The sequence below is a fragment of the Budorcas taxicolor genome, chromosome 18, assembly GCF_023091745.1.
Source record: "Budorcas taxicolor isolate Tak-1 chromosome 18, Takin1.1, whole genome shotgun sequence".
Classification (NCBI taxonomy): domain Eukaryota; kingdom Metazoa; phylum Chordata; class Mammalia; order Artiodactyla; family Bovidae; genus Budorcas; species Budorcas taxicolor.
This window is the reverse complement of record NC_068927.1, coordinates 44,748,366-44,769,646: the sequence shown is the minus strand read 5'-3', so window position 1 is coordinate 44,769,646 and position 21,281 is coordinate 44,748,366. Positions and strand designations below refer to the sequence as shown.

The 21,281-nt window shown below is 44.3% G+C and overlaps 1 protein-coding gene across 1 annotated transcript in view; it reads left to right on the top strand.

Annotated features, from left to right (window-relative positions):
- The first annotated feature begins 488 nt into the window (after positions 1-488).
- The window catches only part of SLC7A9 (solute carrier family 7 member 9), a 29,971-nt gene continuing 9,178 nt past the window's right edge, over positions 489-21,281 (top strand). The window contains exons 1-10 of the mRNA XM_052656740.1: positions 489-575; positions 2,959-3,106; positions 3,386-3,628; positions 4,085-4,210; positions 4,403-4,502; positions 6,952-6,996; positions 7,553-7,676; positions 8,564-8,667; positions 19,827-19,923; positions 20,850-20,999. Of these exons, the coding sequence (XP_052512700.1) occupies positions 489-575; positions 2,959-3,106; positions 3,386-3,628; positions 4,085-4,210; positions 4,403-4,502; positions 6,952-6,996; positions 7,553-7,676; positions 8,564-8,667; positions 19,827-19,923; positions 20,850-20,999 (1,224 nt within the window). The remainder of the gene's footprint in view (positions 576-2,958; positions 3,107-3,385; positions 3,629-4,084; positions 4,211-4,402; positions 4,503-6,951; positions 6,997-7,552; positions 7,677-8,563; positions 8,668-19,826; positions 19,924-20,849; positions 21,000-21,281) is intronic.

Genomic DNA, 21,281 nt, shown 5'->3' with positions numbered 1-21,281 from the left:
ATATCTGTACTGTGGATCTATTACGTGCAAGGGGCTTAACCTTGGAAACTAATTGTGAAAAAAGCTTTCTTTCCTCAGACTTGACTCCATTAAGTAGATTCTAGAATGTTTTAAAATATTTCTTCTTAAAAGCTTTTGAAAAAATGAGCTTGGGCTGCAGAATGACTTTCAGGCATGTCACTGCTGAGATATAGGACTCAGAGGATGGGAGACGGAACGCGGGGCACTGGAGGAGTTTGGAAAAGAGCCTGGAACCCCAGTTGCCCCAGGGTCTGAAGGGCAGTCAGGATGTTGTTGGACCCGAGCAAATTATGCCTACGGAGTCGACAGCTGCACTTTTCCAGCTGTAAAACTGTAGATAATTATCTGCTCGTGAATCAGTGCTCACAACCCACAGCTGACTCTATTTGCACCTTGTGTGCTAGAGTATTTGCTGAGAGAACACCGGTGGCCTCCTTGCAGCCTCCTAGAACTGGTGGGAGGGGAAAATGGAAGAGACAAGCCTGAGAAAAAGGAGGGGGGATGAGAAGTCGATCCAGAGCAGCGAACCCAAGACCACGAGTCTCCAAAAGGAGGTAAGGCCATCCTTGGGGGCAGGCCCTTCCCCGGTCCAATCGAGGAGGGGTGGGTGTGCACAACCAAATCATCCTCCCCCTCCACCACACACACACACAGCACTTCTGATTAAACAGTTTCTCACACTCACACCCCTTTCCTTCTTGCCAGTGAACTCAGCATATTCTCGTGAGGCTAATACGTGTGTGCTTGTATGTGCTGGGTAAGCACCCAGAGGGCTGGTGTTTGCTCAGGCCAGCAGTCTTTTCCCAGGTAGTCAGAGACAACTTTGGATGTCAGATCCCTGCTCCAGCACCTTCACCACGTGTATCCTCTTAAGTTTGAATTCCTCCGGCAATAAGGAAATCCCATTTCTTCTTAGCCAGTAGCTGAGGTGGCGAGTCCGGCATGGGAGTGACATAGGTGATCCCTCTAAGTTGGAATGTAGTAAGGGCTGGACCAGGGCTTCCCGAGTGGCGCTAGTGGTAAAGAACTCACCTGCCAACGCAGGAGACGTTAAGAGTCGTGGGTTCGCTCCCTGGGTTGGGAAAATCCTCTGGAGGGAATGGCAACCCACTCCAGTATTCTTGCCTGGAGAATCCCCATGGACAGAAGAACCTGGAGGGCTGCACTCCGTGAGGCCACAAAGAGTTGGACAGAACTGAAGTACTTAGCACACACAGGGCTGAACTTGGAGTTGCCTGCAGCTTAGAGAGGGGTGAGATGGGGTTGTCACTGGACCTGTGAGGAGGGAGAGGTTTGGGGGTGTGGGGGAGTGAATGGACAAGCTTCAGGCTCAGAGGATGAGGAGCAAGGGCGCCCAGAGTGAGGTCGGGATGGTGTCAAGGGCAGGACGAGTGGGCTAGGCTCTGGGCAGAGCCTCTGGAGCTCCCATGTCTGACTGCAGAAGAGATGAAGGAGGGACCAGGGGCTTGACAGGGGAAATGATGTGGCTTGACTGTGTGTCACCTTGGGATCCCAGGGCCCCAGGAATTGGCTGATGAGCAGCAACACCCTCCTTTTGACCGTGAGAGAAGCACAGCCAAGCAAACCCTCAGCATGTCCTAAACTTGGGTAGGCAGCTTCAGGGTGAATGCAGAGCTCAGTAGAAGGTCCAAGCCATCAGTGAGTCAACCTGGGCCATCAGAGGAGGAAATCTGAGATGGTCATGGGAAACAGAAGCTGATACTTCTCTGGACCTCCACTCCTCCAATAGTGTGTCCCTTGGAGGCTGGTCACAGCTGGGCTCTTCCATGTTCTCTGAGTTGGAACTCTGAGTGCAGCCTGTGCCCAGAGAGACAGGCACACGGACATTCAACTCAAGCTCCAGAAATCAGGCTGGTGGCTTCGGGGGGCTGATGTTATAAGTAGGAACATGAAACAGACCATTTTTTTCTTTAGAATTTTTTTCTTGATTCATGTAGGATTTACACAGAGTGAAACACAGAGATCTTCAGTGTTTGATGAGTTTGACAAAGTGGTCACCCCAGAAACTTCCCTCTTGCCCCTTTCCAGGTGGCAACCCCCCCACCCCTCCATGTTCTATCTCTGCAGATTAGTTCTGCCTGTTGTGGAATTTCATGGGAATGGAATCATATTGGGTGTGTCTGAGCCTGGTCTCATTGGTAGGAAGGTCATATTCTAAAAGAGGGCATCAGAGAAAGTTCACAGCCCCTGTGTGTTTCTGTCCCCGGAGGCCTCGTCACTCACCTCTCACCCCCACGCCCCCGGCCAGGAGCCCCAAGCCCTGACTTCACTCAGGGTGGTGAGTGACTGTCAGGCTTTACCACCTGGGCCTCTTTGTCAAGAGCGGTAAGGGCTGGCACTTGGAACCTCAGCCAGGCCTGTGAACTGCACGGCTGTGAACCCTGGGCAGCATCTGGATCTTTCTGTTCCTCTGTTTTCTCCTCTGAAAATGGATATGATAATGGCATAACTGACTCGTTGTTGTGAGGATTAACAGACTTAATCCACACAAGCAAGGGGCTTTCCAGGTGGCAGAGTGATAAGCAATCTGCCTGCCAATGCAGGAGATGCAAGAGGCTTGGGTTGGATCCTTGGGTAAGGAAGTACCCCTAGAGGGGGGAAATAACTCCACTCCAGTATTCTTGCCTAGAGAATCCCATGGAAAGAGGAGCCTGGTGGAGTTGCAAGGTTTGGACATGACTGAGCGTGTGTGCACACACACACATGCACACACGCACATGCACACACAAATCCCCAGGAGCAGCACCCCGGTGCTCTCCCTGTAACCGCACAGGGTGGAGGTGCCTGGGACTCTGGGCTGCCTGGCTGTAGCCAGCGTGGGAGGGGAGGAGGATGGAAGGAAGAGGACTGCGTCCGGCCTTCTGAGCTGCACCCTGTAAAAGCACTAACTCTTCTCTCCCCTGCTCTACAACCCAGCTGGGCCTGTTCAGTGGCACCTGCATCATCGTGGGCACCATCATCGGCTCTGGGATCTTCATCTCCCCCAAGTCTGTGCTCAGCAACATGGAAGCCGTGGGACCCTGTCTCATCATATGGGCCATGTGTGGGGTTCTTGCGACACTGGGTAACAAAGATGCCCACCCTGGCAAAGACCCCCTGTTGCATGTGGGGCAGGATGTTGGAGCTCTGTCTGTGCAGGGTCGTGTCGCTACCCGGATCCCCCTCAATGCTTGTGTGCAGATGTGTGTAAACTGGGGTTTACGGAATGTCCAAAGGCCAGAGCTCAGGATGAGGGGCACCGTGGTCGGCCCTGGGAGCACAACCTCCAGTGGGGAGAGGGGCTCCCTTGACCAGGGCGAGACCTCACGAGGGTTCCGGGGCCCCCTTTCTCTCTGTATTCCAGGTGCCCTGTGTTTCGCGGAGCTTGGCACAATGATCACCAAGTCGGGGGGCGAGTACCCCTACCTGATGGAGGCCTTTGGCCCCATTCCAGCCTACCTCTTTTCCTGGAGCAGCCTGTTCGTCATAAAGCCCTCATCCTTTGCCATCATCTGCCTCAGCTTCTCCGAGTACGTTTGTGCGCCCTTCTACTCCGGCTGCAGCCCTCCCCAAATTGTCATTAAATCCCTGGCTGCCGCTGCCATCTGTAAGTAGCTGTGAGGAACACCAGGCAGGGGGCAGAAAAGACCTGGCACAGCTGCGGGGTGGAGAAACCGGGCTCCTGCACACCCAGAAAGAGGCCGGGTGGACCTGGAGGTGCCGGCAGGGAGCAGGGCCAGGGCTGGCCTTGGTCCCAAGCTTGATGGCCTTTGCTGTCCAGTCTCCGCTCTGCGGGGCCATCAGAGCTGTCCGGGAGGGCTGGCTGCAGGCTGCCCCACAGGACAGCACTTGGCTGGAGTCTGGCTGCGTCTCCATTGCTCTGGGAGGCGGGGGGTGGACAGCCCTGGCTGGATTTCAAAGGTGCATGGATATGGCAGTGGAGAGGGGAGGCTGGGAGGGAACGGGGCCTGGGAATGGAAAGGAGACTCTTTCCAGGGCCTTAAGAAAGGAGGGAGGTGTTGAGCCCGTAGACACAGAACAGCGCCCACCTCTGACTTCCCAGTGCTCATCTCCACGGTGAACGCGCTGAGTGTGCGGCTGGGGAGCTACGTCCAGAACGTGTTCACGGCAGCCAAGATGGTGATCGTGGTCATTATCATCATCAGCGGACTTGTCCTCCTGGCCCAAGGTGACCTTCGGCTGGAGGGGAGGGTGGGGCCACCTGGAGGTCTTGCTGCTAAGCACGCATTTCATGCAGCAATTCAACGGAAATAGTTTCCCAGTTGTTCAGAGTTTGTTTAATAACCTGAGGTCATTAGTCATCCCCTTCCTTCACGCAGTTCCAGTCTGGTCAGCTGATAACTATCTGGCTTGATTACAGGAAATACGAGGAATTTTGAAAACTCTTTTGAAGGCGCATCATTGTCTGTGGGCTCCATCAGTCTGGCATTATATAATGGACTCTGGGCGTATGATGGATGGTAAGGCACTCAGTCTAAGACAGCACACGTCTGCCAGTGGGTTTCATTAGGCTATCTTCCTGAAACCACATGGAAAGCAATAACTTCTCCTTTGGGGGGTTTGGTACTCTAACATGTACCTTCACGTCTCCCTTTTGTTAAGTACCCTACCCTTCACCCTTCAGTTCTTCTTGAACCCCAGAGGCACTGGCCCCTTCCCCAGCCACTCACCTGGCACCAGACCTGGACACAGTGGCCCGTGAGCCCCCAGTGGTGGGGCCTCCTGCCAGAAACTTCACCAGACAAACACAGGCTCAGCTGGACTGGAAGCAATGAGGGCTGCCAGGCATGGGGCAAGGCAAGACTGTTCTGTAGCATTTTTCTTTCCACTTCACAAATACATGTGGCCATCCAGAACACTGGCCTTTCCCTTGTGCAGAGAATCTGCGGGCTTCATTCTCTTTTCAGACAACGAATCTTGCATTTTTTTTCCAAAGCACGCTGGGGACTCATTACTCCCAATAATTGTTGAAAAGTTACAAAATTCCCATGGAGTACAAAGATTTACCAACTGAAGACTGTGCAGATCTTAGTAGCCCCACCACCACCAGGGCTTTCTTTAAAAGAGGAAGCCCTACAGGGGGAAAACAATTCCTACCGGGGAATTTTCTCTATGATGTTGTTGTATAATTGCTAAGTCATGTCTGACTCTTAGTGACCTCATGGACTGAAGCACCCCGGGCTCCTCTGTCCTTCACTATCTCCCAGAGTTTGCTCAAATTCATGTTCATTGAGTTAGTGATGCTACCTAATCATCTTATACTCTGCCACTCTCTTCTCCTTTTGCCTTCAATCTTTCCCAGCATCAGGGTCTTTTCCAATGAGTCAGCTCTTCCCATCAGGTGGCCAAAGTATTGGAGCTTCAGCTTCTGCATCAGTCCTTCCAATGAATATTCAGGGTTGATTTTCTTGCTGTCCAAGGGACACTCAAAAGTTTTCTCCAGCACCATAGTTTGAAAGTATCAATTCTTCAGAACTCAGTCTTCTTTATGGTCCAACTCTCCTATCCATACATGACTACTGGAAAAACCAATAGTCTGGTTTGACTATATGGACCTTTGTTGGCAAAGCGATATCTCTGCTTTTTAATATGCTGTCTAGGTTTGTCATAGCTTTCCTTCCAAGGAGCAAGCATCTTTGAATTTCATGGCTGCAGTCACACCATTCGCAGTTATTTTGGAGCCCAAGAAAATAAAATCTATCACTGTTTCCAGTTTTTCCCCTTCTATTAGCCATGAAGTGATGGACTGGATACCAAGATCTTAGTTTTTTGAATGTTGAGTTTCAAGTCAGTTTTTTCACTTTCCTCTTTCACCCTTATCAAGACGCTCTTTAGTTCCTCTTCACTTTCTGCCATTAGAGTGGTATCATTTGCATATCTGAGGTTATTGATATTTCTCCTGGCAATCTTGACTCCAATTTATGATTCACCCAGCCTGGCATTTCGCATGATGTACTCTGCATATAAGTTACATAAGCAGGGTGACAATATACCAAAGGAGATTAAACCAGTCAAGCCTAAAGGAAATCAACCCTGAATATTCATTGAAAGGATGGATGCTGATGCTGAATCTTCAGTACTCTGGCTACCTGATATGAAGAGTGGACTCAATGGAAAAGACCCTGATGCTAGGAAAGATTGAGGGCAAGACGTGAAAGGGGTGACAGGGGATGAGATGGTTGGATGGCATCACTGACTCAATGGACCTGAGTTTGAGTAAACTCCAGGAGATAGTGAAGGACAGGGAAGCCTGGTGTGCTGCAGTTCATGGGGTTGCAAAGAGTCAGACATAACTTAGTGACTGAATGACAACTATGATGTACTCCCTTCCCAATTTTGAACCAGTCCATTGTTCCGTGTCTGGTTCTAATTATTGCTTCTTAACCTACATATAGGTTTCTTAGGAGACAGGTAAGGTGGTCTGGTACTCCCGTTTCTTTAAGAATTTTCCAGAGTTTTTTTTGTGATCCACACAGTCAAAAGCTTTAGCATAGTCAATGAAGCAGATGTTTTTCTGGAATTCCCTTGCTTTTTCTATGTTCCAGCGAATGTTGGCTATTTGATCCCTGGTTTCTCTGCTTTTTCTAAACTCAGCTGGTCGGTCTGGAAGTTCTCGGTTCACTGATGAAGACTAGCTTGAATGATTTTAAGCACAACCTTACTAGCTCAAACTAATACAGTTGCTAGTATCGTAGTTTGAACCTTCTTTGACATTGCACTTCTTTGGGATTGGAATGAAAACTGACCTTTTCCATTCCGGTGGCCACTGCTGAGTTCTCTCAATTTGCTGATATATTGAGTGCAGCATTTCAACAGTTTAAATGAGGCATACACTTATTATTTTGTGTTTCATAATCTTAGCAAAGAAAGTCAAAGTTATGTTACTCATGTTACTTTTTTTCCCGGTAGGAATCAACTCAACTACATCACAGAAGAACTTAGAAACCCTTTCAGGTAAGAAAGAATTAAAGATTTTAAAATTAAAAAAATAAAAAACTAAAAAAAAAATTAAAAAAAAAGAAAAAAGAAAGCTGAGTCAGAGCAGGAGACAGTGGACAGGTTAGCATACTTCTCTCCCCCAAACATAAGGTGGAACTGCTTCCCCCAATCACCCACCACCCACTTCCAGACAGTGGGTGGTTTCCTATCAGCTCATTGACATCCGTTAGAGCTTGGTTTTGTTTGAGGTAGTAGAATGGTTGCTAAGAGGAAGGAAGAACTCTAGCTTATTTTGCATTATAACCAAATTCAGTTTTACTGCCCTGGAGTCTAAGGAGAGAGAGAGTTCTTTCTCATTAGAGAATGTCAATGTCCCCACTGGGGCTCTGCTGTCCCTCTAGCCCCCTGCTTCTTGGTGAGCATCAGGAAGCTTCAGGAAGGGCAGTTCCCCAGGGAGCAGGTAGAGGGCCGGCTGCGCAGGTGGAAGAACGGACTGGACTAAGGCAACATCCTGTGAGTCTGTCATGGACGCGCTGGTCTGGCTGAGTCTCTGGGTCCCCGCCCCTCCCAGAAACCTGCCCCTGGCCATCATCATTGGGATCCCACTGGTAACAGGCTGCTACATCCTCATGAACGTGTCCTACTTTACTGTGATGACGGCCACCGAACTCCTGCAGTCCCAGGCTGTGGCCGTGGTGAGTGCCCGGGGTCTCTGTGGGAGGGGACAGGCAAGGGATACATGCTCAAGCTGAAGGACCCTGTGTGTGTAGCGGGGCGGAATACTCATCTAGGAGACCAGACACGGGGAGATGAGCAGGATAGGGCAGCGCCAGAGACCTGGCCTACCTTCCAGGTGGCCAGCAGCTGGGAGGTCCTGCCTTCCAGGTGGCCAGCGCCTGGGAGGTCCTACCTTCCAGGTGGCCAGAAGCTGGGAGGTCCTGCCTTCCCAGCACACCCTACCTGCCTCCTCAACACAGAGCGCAGGGCTCCACTTCACCAGAGTTGGGACTTTGACAGGCACGTGTCGGGGAGAGCAAGATCAGGGGAGTCATGGTAGGAGGGAGTGATGATAATGGGTTGTGGAATTCATCTGGGTGAGGAGCGAAGCAAGGACGGGGGACGGGGATGAGGGACAGGGGAGAGGTGTGCGGGGTCCACGTGCTGGAGAAGACCTGCGGAGTTGGGGCAGGACAAGAAACGAAGCTGAAAACAGGCAATGGGGTGACATGGACAGGGAGCAGAGAAAGGCAGGCTTGGTGACCGGCCCGCTGACCCTGAGACCAGACAGCTCAGGTGGGAGGGAGACCTGGTCATTCCGAGGACGGGAGAGCGAGGGCGTCAGAGGATGTGGAAACACCGAGAATTACGCCAGGCAGCAGGGGAGAAGAGCTGTCTCTCACCATCCGCAGAGGTGGGGCATGGTTGGGGGTGGGGGGGCGCGTCTTTTTCTCGAGACTGCTGCCCGCCGTTCCTCAGGGAGGCGTCCTGGAGCTCAGTGGGGCCGCTGGGAGGGCTCAGCAGCCTGTGGGGCCGGTGGCTCTTGGGGGCGCACGGTCTCAGGACGCACCCACTTCTCTCCCAGACGTTTGGTGACCGTGTCCTCTACCCCGCCTCGTGGATCGTTCCGCTCTTCGTGGCGTTTTCAACCATCGGTGCCGCTAACGGGTCGTGCTTTACTGCGGGCAGGTAGGGCCCAGCACCTCCCCTGGGGTGGAGCACGCGCACGCACGCGGGGCGGCGCCAGGGCCAGGCCTGAGTCCCCAGTGACCGAGCAGAAAGCACACACGGGGTGGGAGGGAGCACGTGGAGCGAGGGGGCACGTGGCGCTGGTCCCAGTGGTCCAGAGTGAGTGGGGATAGTGCCATAAGCCCCAGCTCAAGGCAGGGCTTGGCAACCAGGGTGAGCGAGGTTTACTCGTGGGACTCTTCACGGAATGAGCTTTCTGGAACACCTTTTCATGTTAATAGATACACAGTCTAGATCAGGAGCCTAGTAGGCTGCAACCCACTCCAGTGTTCTTGCCTTGAGAATCCCAGGAACGAAGGAGCCTGGTGGGCTGCCATCTATGGGGTCGCACAGAGTCAGACACGACTGAAGCGACTTAGCAGCAGCAGCAGTAGCTAGATCAGGAATTGGTAAACTGAAGGGTAGATAGTGAAGATTTTAGGCTTGCAGGCCATGTAAAACCGTCCTGCTCTGTCTTTGCAGTAGGAAAGCCAACAGCTGTGGCTATGGTCCTGGAAAACTTTATTTAGATAACCAGGCACTTTGCCAGTTCTTGCCTGGAGAATCCCAGGGACGGGGGAGCCTGGTGGGCTGCCGTCTATGGGGTCGCACAGAGTCGGTCACGACTGAAGCGACTTAGCAGCAGCAGCAGCAGCCCGGCCTCTGGCCCCTACCTGGTCTAGACACAGTTAGTTATGTTGGAATTCTCTTAACCAATGTAGCATAATTTCACATCACCTCCACTGGTGGGCTGGGTTGGGCAGTTTTTCACAAACATTGGCAGGGAACATTTTGAGCATGTCTTTGTTCATTTCTCCAGCATTCTTGGCGGTATAGTCCTGAGAGTGAAATTGCCAAAGGTTATATGGATATACACTTTAAAAAATGAAACATATACCACAAAATCATGCCTTAGTGTTACTCCTTTAAGACTTCTTCAAAAGTGTCTTGGTTGTTCTGAATTTTAGAATTACCCTATCAATTTCTACACAAAAACCTTAGGGACTTTGATTAGAACTTTACTGAATCTATAGTTCAATTTGGAGAGGACTGCCAGCTTCAAAGTACTGATTTTTCTAATTTATGGGCATGGATTTCTCTCCCCATTTATTTAGGTTTTCTTCAGTTATTTTTTGGAGTGGCAGTTTTCAGTATATAATTCTTACACATATTTTGTCAGATTTACCCTGAAATATTTCATATTTCTTCATGCTATTATAAATGGTATTTTCAAAAATGCAAAAAATTTCAGTTTCTAATTAGTCTGTTGCAGGTACAACTGTTTTTGTTTGTTGTTCAGTCACTAAGTTGTGTCTGACTCTTTGCAATCCCATGGACTGCAGCACGTCAGACTCCCCTGTTCTTCACTATCTCCTGGAATTTACTCAGATTCATGCATACTGAGTTGATGATGCCATCCAACCATCTCATCCTCTGCCACCCCCTTCTCCTTTGCCTTCAATCTTTCCAGGCAACAGGGTCCTTTTGAATGAGTCGTCTCTTCACATCAGGTGGCCAAAGTATTGGAGCTTCAGCTTCAGTTCTTCGAATGGATATTCAGGGTTGATTTCCTTTAGGATTGACTGGTTTGATCTCTTTGCAGTCCAATGAACTCTCAAGAGTCTTCTTCAACACAGTTCAAAAACATCAGTTCTTCAGTGCTCAGCCTTCTTTATGGACCAACATCTGTACATGACTACTGGAAAAACAATAGCTCTGACTATATGAACCTTTGTCAGCAAAGTGATGTCTGCTTTTTAATATGCTGTCTAGGTTTGTCATAGCCTTCCTTCCAAGGAGCAAGCATCTTTTAATTTCATGGCTTCCCAAGTGGCTCAGTGGTAAAGAAACTGCCTGCAGTGCAGGAGACCTGAGTTCAATCCCTGAATCAGAAAGATCCCTTGGAGAAAGGAATGGCTACCCACTCTAGTATTCTTGCCTGGAGAATTCCACAGACAGAGGAGCCTAGTGGGCTATAGTCTATGGGATCACAAGGAGTTGGACACGATTGAGCAACTAACACGTAAATATGGTATTTCTATTTTTAGTTTTTTGAGGAAACTTCATACTGTTTTCCACAGTGGTCACACCAATTTGCATTCCTACCAACAGTTTACAGGGGTTCCCTTTTCTCTACATCCTTGCCAACATTTGTTATTTATGGTCTTTTTGATGATAGCCATTCTGACAGATATGAGGTGATATCTCATTGTGGTTTTGATTTGCAGTTCTCTGATGACTAGTGATGTTGAACATTGTTTTATGTGTCTGTTGGCCATCTTTGTGTCTTTTTCATAAAATATATTCAGTTCTTCTGCCCATTTTTAATTGGATTGTTTGTTTTTATGATATTGAGTTGTATAAGTTATATATATTGGGGATATTAACCCCTTTTTGGCCATATCATTTGCAAATATTTTCTCCCATTCAGTGGCTTGTCTTTTTGTTTTGTCAGTGGTTTCCTTTGCTGTGCAAAAGCTTTTCAGTCAGTTCCCATTCATTTACTTTTGCTTTTATTTCCTTCTCTTTAGGGGACAGATCCAAAAAGATACTGCTACAATTCATGTCAAAGGGTATCCTGCCTATGTTTTCTTCTAGTTTTGTGGTTTTGGGTCTTATATTTAGGTCTTGAATCCATTTTGAGTGTATTTTTGAATATGGTATGACAGAATGTTCTAATTTCATTCTTTTGCATGTAGCTGTCCAGTTTTCCCAGCACCACTAGTTGAAGAGACTACCTTTTCACCATTGTATTATTTCTGCCTCCTTTGTTGTAGATTAGTTGACCATAGGTATGTGGATTTGTTTCTGGGCTCTCTGTTCTGTTTCATTGATCTGTGTGTTTGTGTCTGTTTTTGTGCCAGTACCTTACAGTTTTGATAACTGTAGCTTTGTAGTCTAAAGTCAGGGAGTGTGATATTTCCAGCTCTATTCTTTTTTCTAAAGATTCTTTTGGTTATTTGGTGCCTTTTGTGTTTCCATACAAAATTTAAAATTATTTGTTCTAGTTCTGTGAAAAATGCCTTTGGTATTTTGATAGGGATTGCATTGAATCTGTACATTGCCTTGGGTAGTATGGTCATTTTAACAATATTAATTCTTCCAATCCATGAACACGGTATATTTTTCCATCTGTTAATGTTACATTCAATTTCTTTCATCTATGTGCTATAGTTTTCTGAGTGTAGGTCTTCTATTAATACTTCCTTAGGTAAGTTTAACTGTATGTTTAGGTATGTTATTTATATAATTGTAAATGCTGCTGTTTCCTTAACTTCTCTGACAGTTGTTACTGTATAGAAATGCAACAGATTTCTGTATATTAATTTTGTGCATACATGCTAAATCACTTTAGTCATGTCTGACTCTGTGTGACCCTATGGACTGCAGCCCACTAGGCTCCCCTGTCCATGGATTCTCCAAGTAAGAATATTGGAGTGGGTTGACATTTCCTTAAATTCTCTTTCTGGCAGTTGTTAGTGTTTAGAAATGCAACAGATTTCTGTATATTAATTTTGTACCCTGTAACTTTACCAAATTCATTGATGAGCTCTAGTATTTTTTTTTTTGTAGTGTATTTAGGATTTTCTCTGTATAGTATTGTGTTGTCTGCAAAGACCGACAATTTTACTTCTTCCTTTCCAGTTTGGATTTCTTATATTTTTTTTTCTTTCTTCTTTTTTTGGTTTGAGTGTGTCGCTCAGACGTTCAATACTACATTGAATAAAAGCGGCAAGATTGGGCATCCTTGTCTTGGTCCTGATCTTAGAGGAAGTTTTCAGCTTTTCATTATTGAGTATGATGTTAGCTGGGAGCTTATCATATATGGCCTTTATTATGTTATATTCCCTCTATACCCACTGGAGAGTTTTTGTCATAAGTGGATATTGAATTTTGTCAAAAGCTTTTCTGCATCTCTTGGGATAATCATATGGTTTTTATTCTTTAATTTGTTAACGTGATGTATTCCACTGATTGACTTACAGATACTGAACCATCCTTGCATCCCTGGGAAAAATCTCACTTTATCATGGTGTATGATCTTTTTAAACATTTGCTGACTTTAGTTTGCTTATATTTTCAGGATTTTTGCATCTATGTTCAACAGTGATATTGGCCTGTAATTTTCTTTTTTGTGTAGTATCTTTGTCCGGTTTTGGTATAAAGGTAATGTTGGTCTCACAGAATGAATTCAGAAGCATTTCCTCTGCATTTTTTTGGAATTGTTTGAGACCAATAGGTGTTATCTCTTCTCTACATATTTGGTAGAATTCACTTTTTTTTTTAGTACCAAAATTTTAATTTTTTTAACCATTTATCATTTATTATTATTTACTTTATAATATTGTATTGGTTTTGCCACACATCAACATGAATCCACCATGGGTGTACATGTGTTCCCCATCCTGAACCCCCCTTCTTCTTCCCTCCCCATACTATCCCTCTGGGTCATCCCAGTGCACCAGCCCCAAGCATCCTATATCCTGCATTGAACCTGGACTGGCGATTCATTTCTTATATGATATTATACATGTTTCAATGCCATAGAATTCACTTTTGAAACCATCTGGACCAAGACTTTTCTTTTTTGGGAGTTTTCAAATTGCTGTTTCAATTTCACTACTGGGAATTGGTCTATTCATATTTTCTGTTTCTTGCTGATTCAGTTTTGAGAAATTGTACATTTCTAGGAATTTGTTGATTTCTACTTGGTTCTTCATTTTATCAGCATATCATTGTTCACAGTAATCTCTTAAGATCCTTTGTATATCTATGGTGTTATTTATAACTTTCCCCTTTTCAGTTCTGATGATATTGATTTGGGCCCTCTTCTTTTCTTGACGTTTCTTGATTTTATTTTTCAGAGTCAGCTTTTAGTTTCATTGATCTTTTTTATTTTTGTCTATTTCATTTATTTCTGCCCTTATATTTATGATTTATTTCCTTCCACTAACTTTGGGTTTTGTTTGTCCTTTTTCTTGTCCTTTTAGGTGAAAGATTAAGCCATCTTATTGATGATGAAAGAATCTTATTTCCTGAGGCAGGCTTTTATTGCTGTAAAGTCCCCTCTTAGAACTGCTTTTGCTATGTCCAATAGATTTTGGATCATTGTGTTTTCATTTTCATTTGTCTCCAGGTACCTTTTAATTTCCTCTTGATTTCTTCAGTGATCGATTGGTTATTTAGTAGCATATTGTTTAGCTTCCACGTGTTTGTGCTTTTTGCAGTTTTTCTTTTTGTAGTTGATTCCTCCAGCATTGTGGCCAGAAAAGATACTATGATTTCAGCTTTCTTAAATTTACCAAGGCTTGTTTTGTGGCCTAGCATGTGATCTCTCCTAAAGAGTGTTTTATGTGTACTTGAAAAGAATGTGTATTGTGCTGTTTGAGGATGGAATGTTTTATATATGTTAAGTCCATCTGGTGTAATAGATCATTTAAGACCAGCATTTGCTTATAGATTTTCTGTCTGATCTGTCCATTTATATAAGTGGGGGTGTTAAAGTCCCTTCCTATCATTGTGTTACTTATATTTTCTCCTTTACATGTTAGTACTTGCTTTATATATTTAGGTGCTCCTATATTGAGAGCACATATTATATTTACCATCATTATATCTACCATCATTATATCTTCTTGGATTGATCCCTTGATTGTTATATAATGCCCACCTCTTGTAAGTCTTTAAACTCTATTTTGTCTGATATAAGTATTGCTATGCAGGTTTTGTTTTGATTTCCATTTCCATGGAATAACTTTTTCCATCCACTCACTTTCAATCTATGTGTATCTTTAGATCCGAAGTGAATCTCCTGTAGGCAGCATATATACAGGTCTTATTTTTATATCCACTCATATATCCATCCATTTTATATCCACTCTATGTCTTTTGAGCATTTAGTCCACTTAATTACTTAAATGTATGTTCTTATCACCATTTTGTTATTTGAGGTTGTTTTAATAGGTCTTTTTTGTTCCTTCTTTTGTTCTCTTGTGATTAGATGGCTATCTTTCATGTTATGTTTGAATTCCTTTTTATTTTTGTAACTATTACAGTTTTGGTTTATGTGAAGTTTATATATAACAAACTATATATATATATATATATATATATACACACACACAAAAAAAACATTATTGTTTTAAGTTGCTGATCTAATTTCAAATGCAATTAACAACCCTGCATTTGTATTGTCCTCCACTTATGAGTACTGTTTTTGACAACATGTTTTACTGTATCTAATTGTTTTGTGTATTCTTTAACTGCTTGTTGTGATATATCATGTCCGACTCTGTGTGACCCCATAGATGGCAGCCCACCAGGCTCCTGTCCCTGGGATTCTCCAGGCAAGAACGCTGGAGTGGGTTGTCATTTACTTCTCCAATGCATGAAAGTGAAAGGGAAGTCCCTCAGTCATGTCCGACTCTTTGCGACTCCATGGACTACAGCCTACCAGGCTCCTCCTTCCATGGGATTTTCCAGGCAAGAGTACTGGAGTGGGTTGCCATTGCCTTCTCCTATTCTTTAACTGCTTGTTGTGATATATAGATGATTTTTTTACCTTCTTTTAACCTTCTTTCTAGCTTTGTATGTGATTGATTTTCTACCTTTAGTGTTTATTTGCAAGGGCTCCTGTTTTTTTATATCTTTTTGGTAGATTATTTCCTTTTTCAGTAGGAATGCTCTTTTTGCCTGAAATTATATTCTGATATTGATATTGCTGAATCAGCTGTCTTTCAGACTTCTGCTTTTAGTAACATGTCTCAGTTCAGTTCAGTTCAGTTGCTCAGTCGTGTCCAACTCTTTGCCCCTTTTAAATGTCTACCTCTCAGTGATACGGGTTCTGGCTTGCATCTCTTTCATCAAACCCAACCTGAGAGTCTCCAGCTGAGCAAGTGGAATTTGATTATATTGGATATGATTACTGCTACAGATAAATTAATTCCTATCATATTCCTTTGTGTTTTCTTGGCTTAAAAAATCTTACCCTGATTTATTAACCATTAAATGTCCTGGGTGTTCATTGGAAGGACTGATGCTGAAGCTGAAACTCCAATACTTTGGCCACCTCATGTGAAGAGTTGACTCATTGGAAAAGACCCTGATGCTGGGAGGGATTAGGGGCAGGAGAAGAAGGGGACGACAGAGGATGAGATGGCTGGATGGCATCACCGATTCGATGGACCTGAGTTTGAGTGAACTCTGGGTGTTGGTGATGGACAGGGAGGCCTGGCATGCTGGGATTCATGGGGTGGCAAAGAGTCGGACACGACTGAGTGACTGAAGTGAACTGAAATGTTTTTATTCCTTTTTTTTCTTGTATTGATATAGATGGAAGTTATATTTCTATTCTTTTAGTAATTACCTTTAAAATTTAACATGAATACCCTACTAGAGTCTATCAGTATCTCAGTTTTCTTTCCTCTCTTGCAAGGGCTTTCCCTTTCATATCATCTAGTATATCAGCTACACCGTGTTTGTAAAGGGAAACAATCCTCAAAAAAAGTCTATCATGACAGAAATAAAAAACCCAATACTTGCAAACATGCAAAATATGTTTTACTATTGTTGCCTTAACATTGCTTCTTAAATAAACTTAGCTCAATGTCCTCGTTTGTTGGAGTAGACTTTTTAATAGTTTCCAACAAGGACGGAAGAAAAGTAAATGTCTCATAGCTATTGTTTATCTAAACATTTATTTTGCCAGTAGTCTTGAATGATGATTTGGCTATGCAGAATTCTAATCTGAAAATCTAATCAATTTCCCTTATCACTTTCAAAGTATTATTTCTCATGAGATGGCTGTTGTTCTGGCTGTCCTAATTTTGTAGTTAATCTTTTAAATTTGGTAGCTTAAATTTTTTTCCCTTCTACTATGTTTATATCTGGTTATGTTTTATTTCCTGAACTGGGTTCAGTCTGAAGGCTCAGAATGTTTCGATTGTGTAAAGGCTCTCTGCTCTTCTTTGTTGTTTTTTTAAGGTTTATTTATTTGGCTGCACTGTGTCTTAGTTGCAGCATGCAGGATCTTTAGTTGTAGCATGCAAACTCTTAGTTGCAGCCATGTGGGATCTAGTTCCCAGACCAGGAATCGAACCCAGGTCCCCTGCATTGGGAGCACGGAGTCTTAGCCATTGGACCAGACCACCAGGGAAGTCCGTTTCTGCTCTTTGAATTTTCTTATCCCATTCAATATATTCAAGCGTATTCCTGTGTTTCTTTAATTTCCTGGCTATATTTTCTGTTTCTCTATGCTTCATATTCAGTCTCAGTTCAGTTCAGTCACTTAGTCGTGTCTAACTCTTTGCGACCCCATGGAGTGCAGTACTCCAGGCTTCCCTGTCCATCACCAACTCCTAGAGCTTGCTCAGACTCACGTCCATTGAGTCAGTGATGTCATCCAACCATCTCATCCTCTGTCGTTCCCTTCTCCTCCTGCCTTCAATCTTTCCCAGCATCAGGGTCTTTTCCAATGAGTCAGTTCTTCGCATCAGGTGGCCAAAGTACTTTTTTAACTTGTAGTTTTCTGTTGATTAAATTCTTAACTACAATAACTTTTTATTCTGTTAGGAATTCCATTTAGCTCTCCTTCACCTTTAATTTACCATTTTAGACACTGCCTTTCATATTCTTGAATAATCAGGAGTTCTGGGCAGGGGTGGGGGTTATTAAGCCACTTGTTTGCATCAGCTGACTTACCCTTAATTTTCTGATTTTTTGAAAAGTACCAAACTGGATTTAAGAAGTGCAAGGCACATCTGTGTTGGCATCTGTCAAGTGCACCAAGCACTGTGGTTCATAGGCCCTGGACTAGTTTTTACATTTGTTTCTTGCACAAATTTCAGGACTCAGATCAGTTATCTCCTCCTTCCCACTTCACCTACCCCTCCCCCAGATGATCCCTCTGTACCAGCTGCATTCCTCTCAGTTCAGTTCAATCACTCAGTCGTGTCTGACTCTTTGTGACCCCATGTACTGCAGCATGCCAAGCCTCCCTGTCCATCACCAACTCCTGGAGCTTACTCAAACTCATGTCCATCGAGTCAGTGACGCCATCCAACCAATCTCATCCTTTGTCATCCCCTTTTCCTTTTACCTTCAACCTCTCCGAGCATCAGGGTCTTTTCCAATGAATCAGTTCTTTGCATCAGGTGGCCAAAGTATTGGAGCTTCAGCTTCAGCATCAATCCTTCCAATGAATATTCAGGACTGATTTCCTTTAGCATTGACTGATTTGATCACCTTGCAGTCCTCTCGAGAGTCTTCTCCAAAACCACAGTTCAAAAGCATCAATTCTTCAGCGCTCAGCTTTCTTTATGGCCCAACTCTCAAATCCATACATGACTACTGGAAAAACCACAGCTTTGATTAGATGAACTTTTGTTGGCAAAGTAATGTCTCTGCTTTTTAATATGCTGTCTAGCTTGGTCATAGCTTTTCTTCAAAGGAGCAAGCATCTTTTAATTTCATGGCTGCAGTTACCATCTGCAGTGATTTTGGAGCCCCCCAAAATAGTCTGTCACTGTTTCCATTGTTTCCCAATCTATTTGCCATGAAGTGATGGGACTAAATGCCATGATCTTCACTTTTTGAATGTTGAATTTTAAGCCAGCTTTTTCACTCTCCTCTTTCACTTTCATGAAGAGGGTCTTTAGTTCCTCTTCACTTTCTGCCATTAAGGGTGGTGTCATCAGCATATCTGAAAAAAGCAAAAGTGAAGTTGCTCAGTCCTGTCTGACTCTTTGCAACCCCACGGACTGTAGCCTACAAGGCTCCTCCATCCATGGGATTTTCCAGGCAAGAGTACTTGAGTCAGTTGCCATTTCCTTCTCCAGGGGATCTTCCTGACTCAGGGATCGAACCTGGGTCTCCTGCACTGTAGGCTGATGCTTTACCATCTGAGCCACCAGGGAAGTCATATATCTGAGGTTATTGATATTTCTTCCGGCAATTTTGATTCCAGCTTGTGCTTCATCCAGCCTGGCATTTTGCATGATGTTCTCTGCATAGAAGTTAAATAAACAGGGTGACAGTATACAGCCTTGATGTACTCCTTTCCCAATTTGGAACCAGTCCGTTGTTCTATGTCCAGTTCTAACTGTTGCTTCTTGACCTGCACACAGATTTCTCAGGAGGCAGGAAAGATGGTCTGATATTCCCATCTCATTAAGAATTTTCCACAGTTTGCTGTGATCCACATAAAGGCTTTGGCATAGTCAATAAAGCAGCAGTAGCTATTTTCTGGAACTCTCTTGCTTTTCCTGTGATCCAGTAGATGTTGGCAATTTGATCTCTGATTCCTCTGCCTTTTCTAAATCCAGCTTGAACATCTGGAAGTTCTAGGTTCATGTACTGTTGAAGCCTTGCTTGGGGAATTTTGAGCATTACTTTGCTAGTGTGTGAGATGAATGCAATTGTGTGGTAGTTTGAACATGCTTTGCATGGCCTTTCTTTGGGATTGGAATGAAAACTGACCTTTTCTAGTCCTGTGGCCACTGCTGTTTTCCAAATTTGCTGGCATATTGAGTGCAGCACTTTCACAGCATCGTCTTTTAGGATTTGAAATAGCTCAGCTGGAATTCCATCACCTCCACCAGCTTTGTTCATAGTGATGCTTCCTAAGGCCCACTTGACTTTGCATTCCAGGATGTCTGGCTCTAGGTGAGTGATCACACCATCGTGGTTATCTGCCTGATTATCATCTTTTTTGTATAGTTCTTCCATGTATTCTTGGCACCTCTTCTTAATATCCTCTGCTTCTGTTAGGTCCATACCATTTCTGTCCTTTATTGAGCCCATCTTTGCATGAAATGTTCCCTTAGTATCTCTAATTTTCTTAAAGAAATCTCTGGAGATGGGAATGGCAAACCACTTCAGTATTCTGTCCTTGAGAACCGCTTGAACAGTGTGAAAAGGCATTTGTCTAAGATGCATTTAATCAGCTTACTTGTGCAAAGCTCAGTTATTCAGGAGACTGGACTCCTATCTGAAAATACCTGGGTCATAGCTCAGTCATTTGCTCTGTGGCCTCAGTAGTGAGATTAGGACACACTTGCTTTGTGTTCATACTGCAGCCTACACCCCTTCATCGACTGACTTCCTTATTATTGCCCTTGCAGACTTGTTTTCGTTGCAGGCCGGGAAGGCCACATGCTGAAAGTGCTGTCTTACATTAGCGTCAAGCGCCTCACTCCAGCTCCTGCCATCATGTTTCATGTAAGTATGAATTCTGCCATGAAAACACCCTCTTAAGGCAGAGAGTCCCCCAGTCTGGATGATAAAGTATAAAGCTGATCACTAAGTTCAGTGATTTTCAAATGACCCAGGTTCCCCAGTCCTCAGGTATATAAAATAGTTCAAAACAATTAAAATAATTTACCCAATTTCTGCCTCTTGTTCTGAATTTATCTATGAAAGACACTGTTTGAATTTTCCAAGCTTGTACCCTTCACATGTTCTACATGCACATTTGTGTGCTCTAGGTCCCTGGAAACAAACTGTACAAAACCCCACTAGCTTATGGGGAAGGAGAATACGGCATTTTACAAGGTGGCTAATGACAACAGCTTCTCATTGTGGCCCAATAATTTGTAAACCATGGGATGCTTGTGAATTAAAGGCCCTTTGACATTTTCTGATTGGAATTTCTCAGTGAGGTGTAGTCCTTGGTTATATGCAACTATTACGGGCAACTTTGGACCACCCACACCCTAGCTTGACAGCCCCTGTTCTCTGTCAACCTACTCCCTCTGGAGATGAGAAAACAGACCCAGAATTACAGGAATTACAAGTCCAGGACAGTGCAGTAAATGCAGTCAATACCAGACCTAGACAGCCTGGGTTTTCTAGTGCAGGGTTCTTTCCTCCAATGAAAACTCTTTGCAGGAAAATTAATAATTGGGAAGCTGGTGCAATATACATTTTGTTTTTCTCCTGTTTAAAAGAGCCACCTATTTTCCAAGTTTCCATCCCACCTCAAAGAAAAGAGCTTCCACCAATCTTGATTCCAAATGTAATGGGATAAACAGAAGTTTTCTTTCACATTACAGTGCTTATCCACTGCTTCTTTTGTCTTTTGTGAAGTCATAAGGGTAATGTTTTCATGTACTGATGACCTAAGGATTCGTTCTTCTTTCCTCTAGGGCATGATCGCGATCATTTACATCATCCCTGGTGACATAAACTCATTAGTCAATTACTTCAGTTTTGCTGCATGGCTGTTTTATGGTTTGACGATCACTGGACTCATTGTGATGAGGTTTACAAGGAAAGAGCTGAAAAGACCTATCAAGGTAGGTTTAGTTCCCTGAATGTCACAAGTGGCTTTGTTTTCCTGAAGTGAGCTAGACAGCGGTAACTAATTTATTTATTTAGATGTAACTATTTTGAGTTCTAGGAGCCTGCTTTCTATTTTCAACCTTTTCTCCTGAATGGCATACTTAAGAGTGGAGTTTCCTTTTCATCTCTTATTATGATCCAGTTGGCCATCTCATTAATTTATTAAAGTTATCAGCAATACCTGTGACCTAAGCAAAGGGAGATTTCCAGTTCTGGCAGTTCTAGGATCTCTCAAG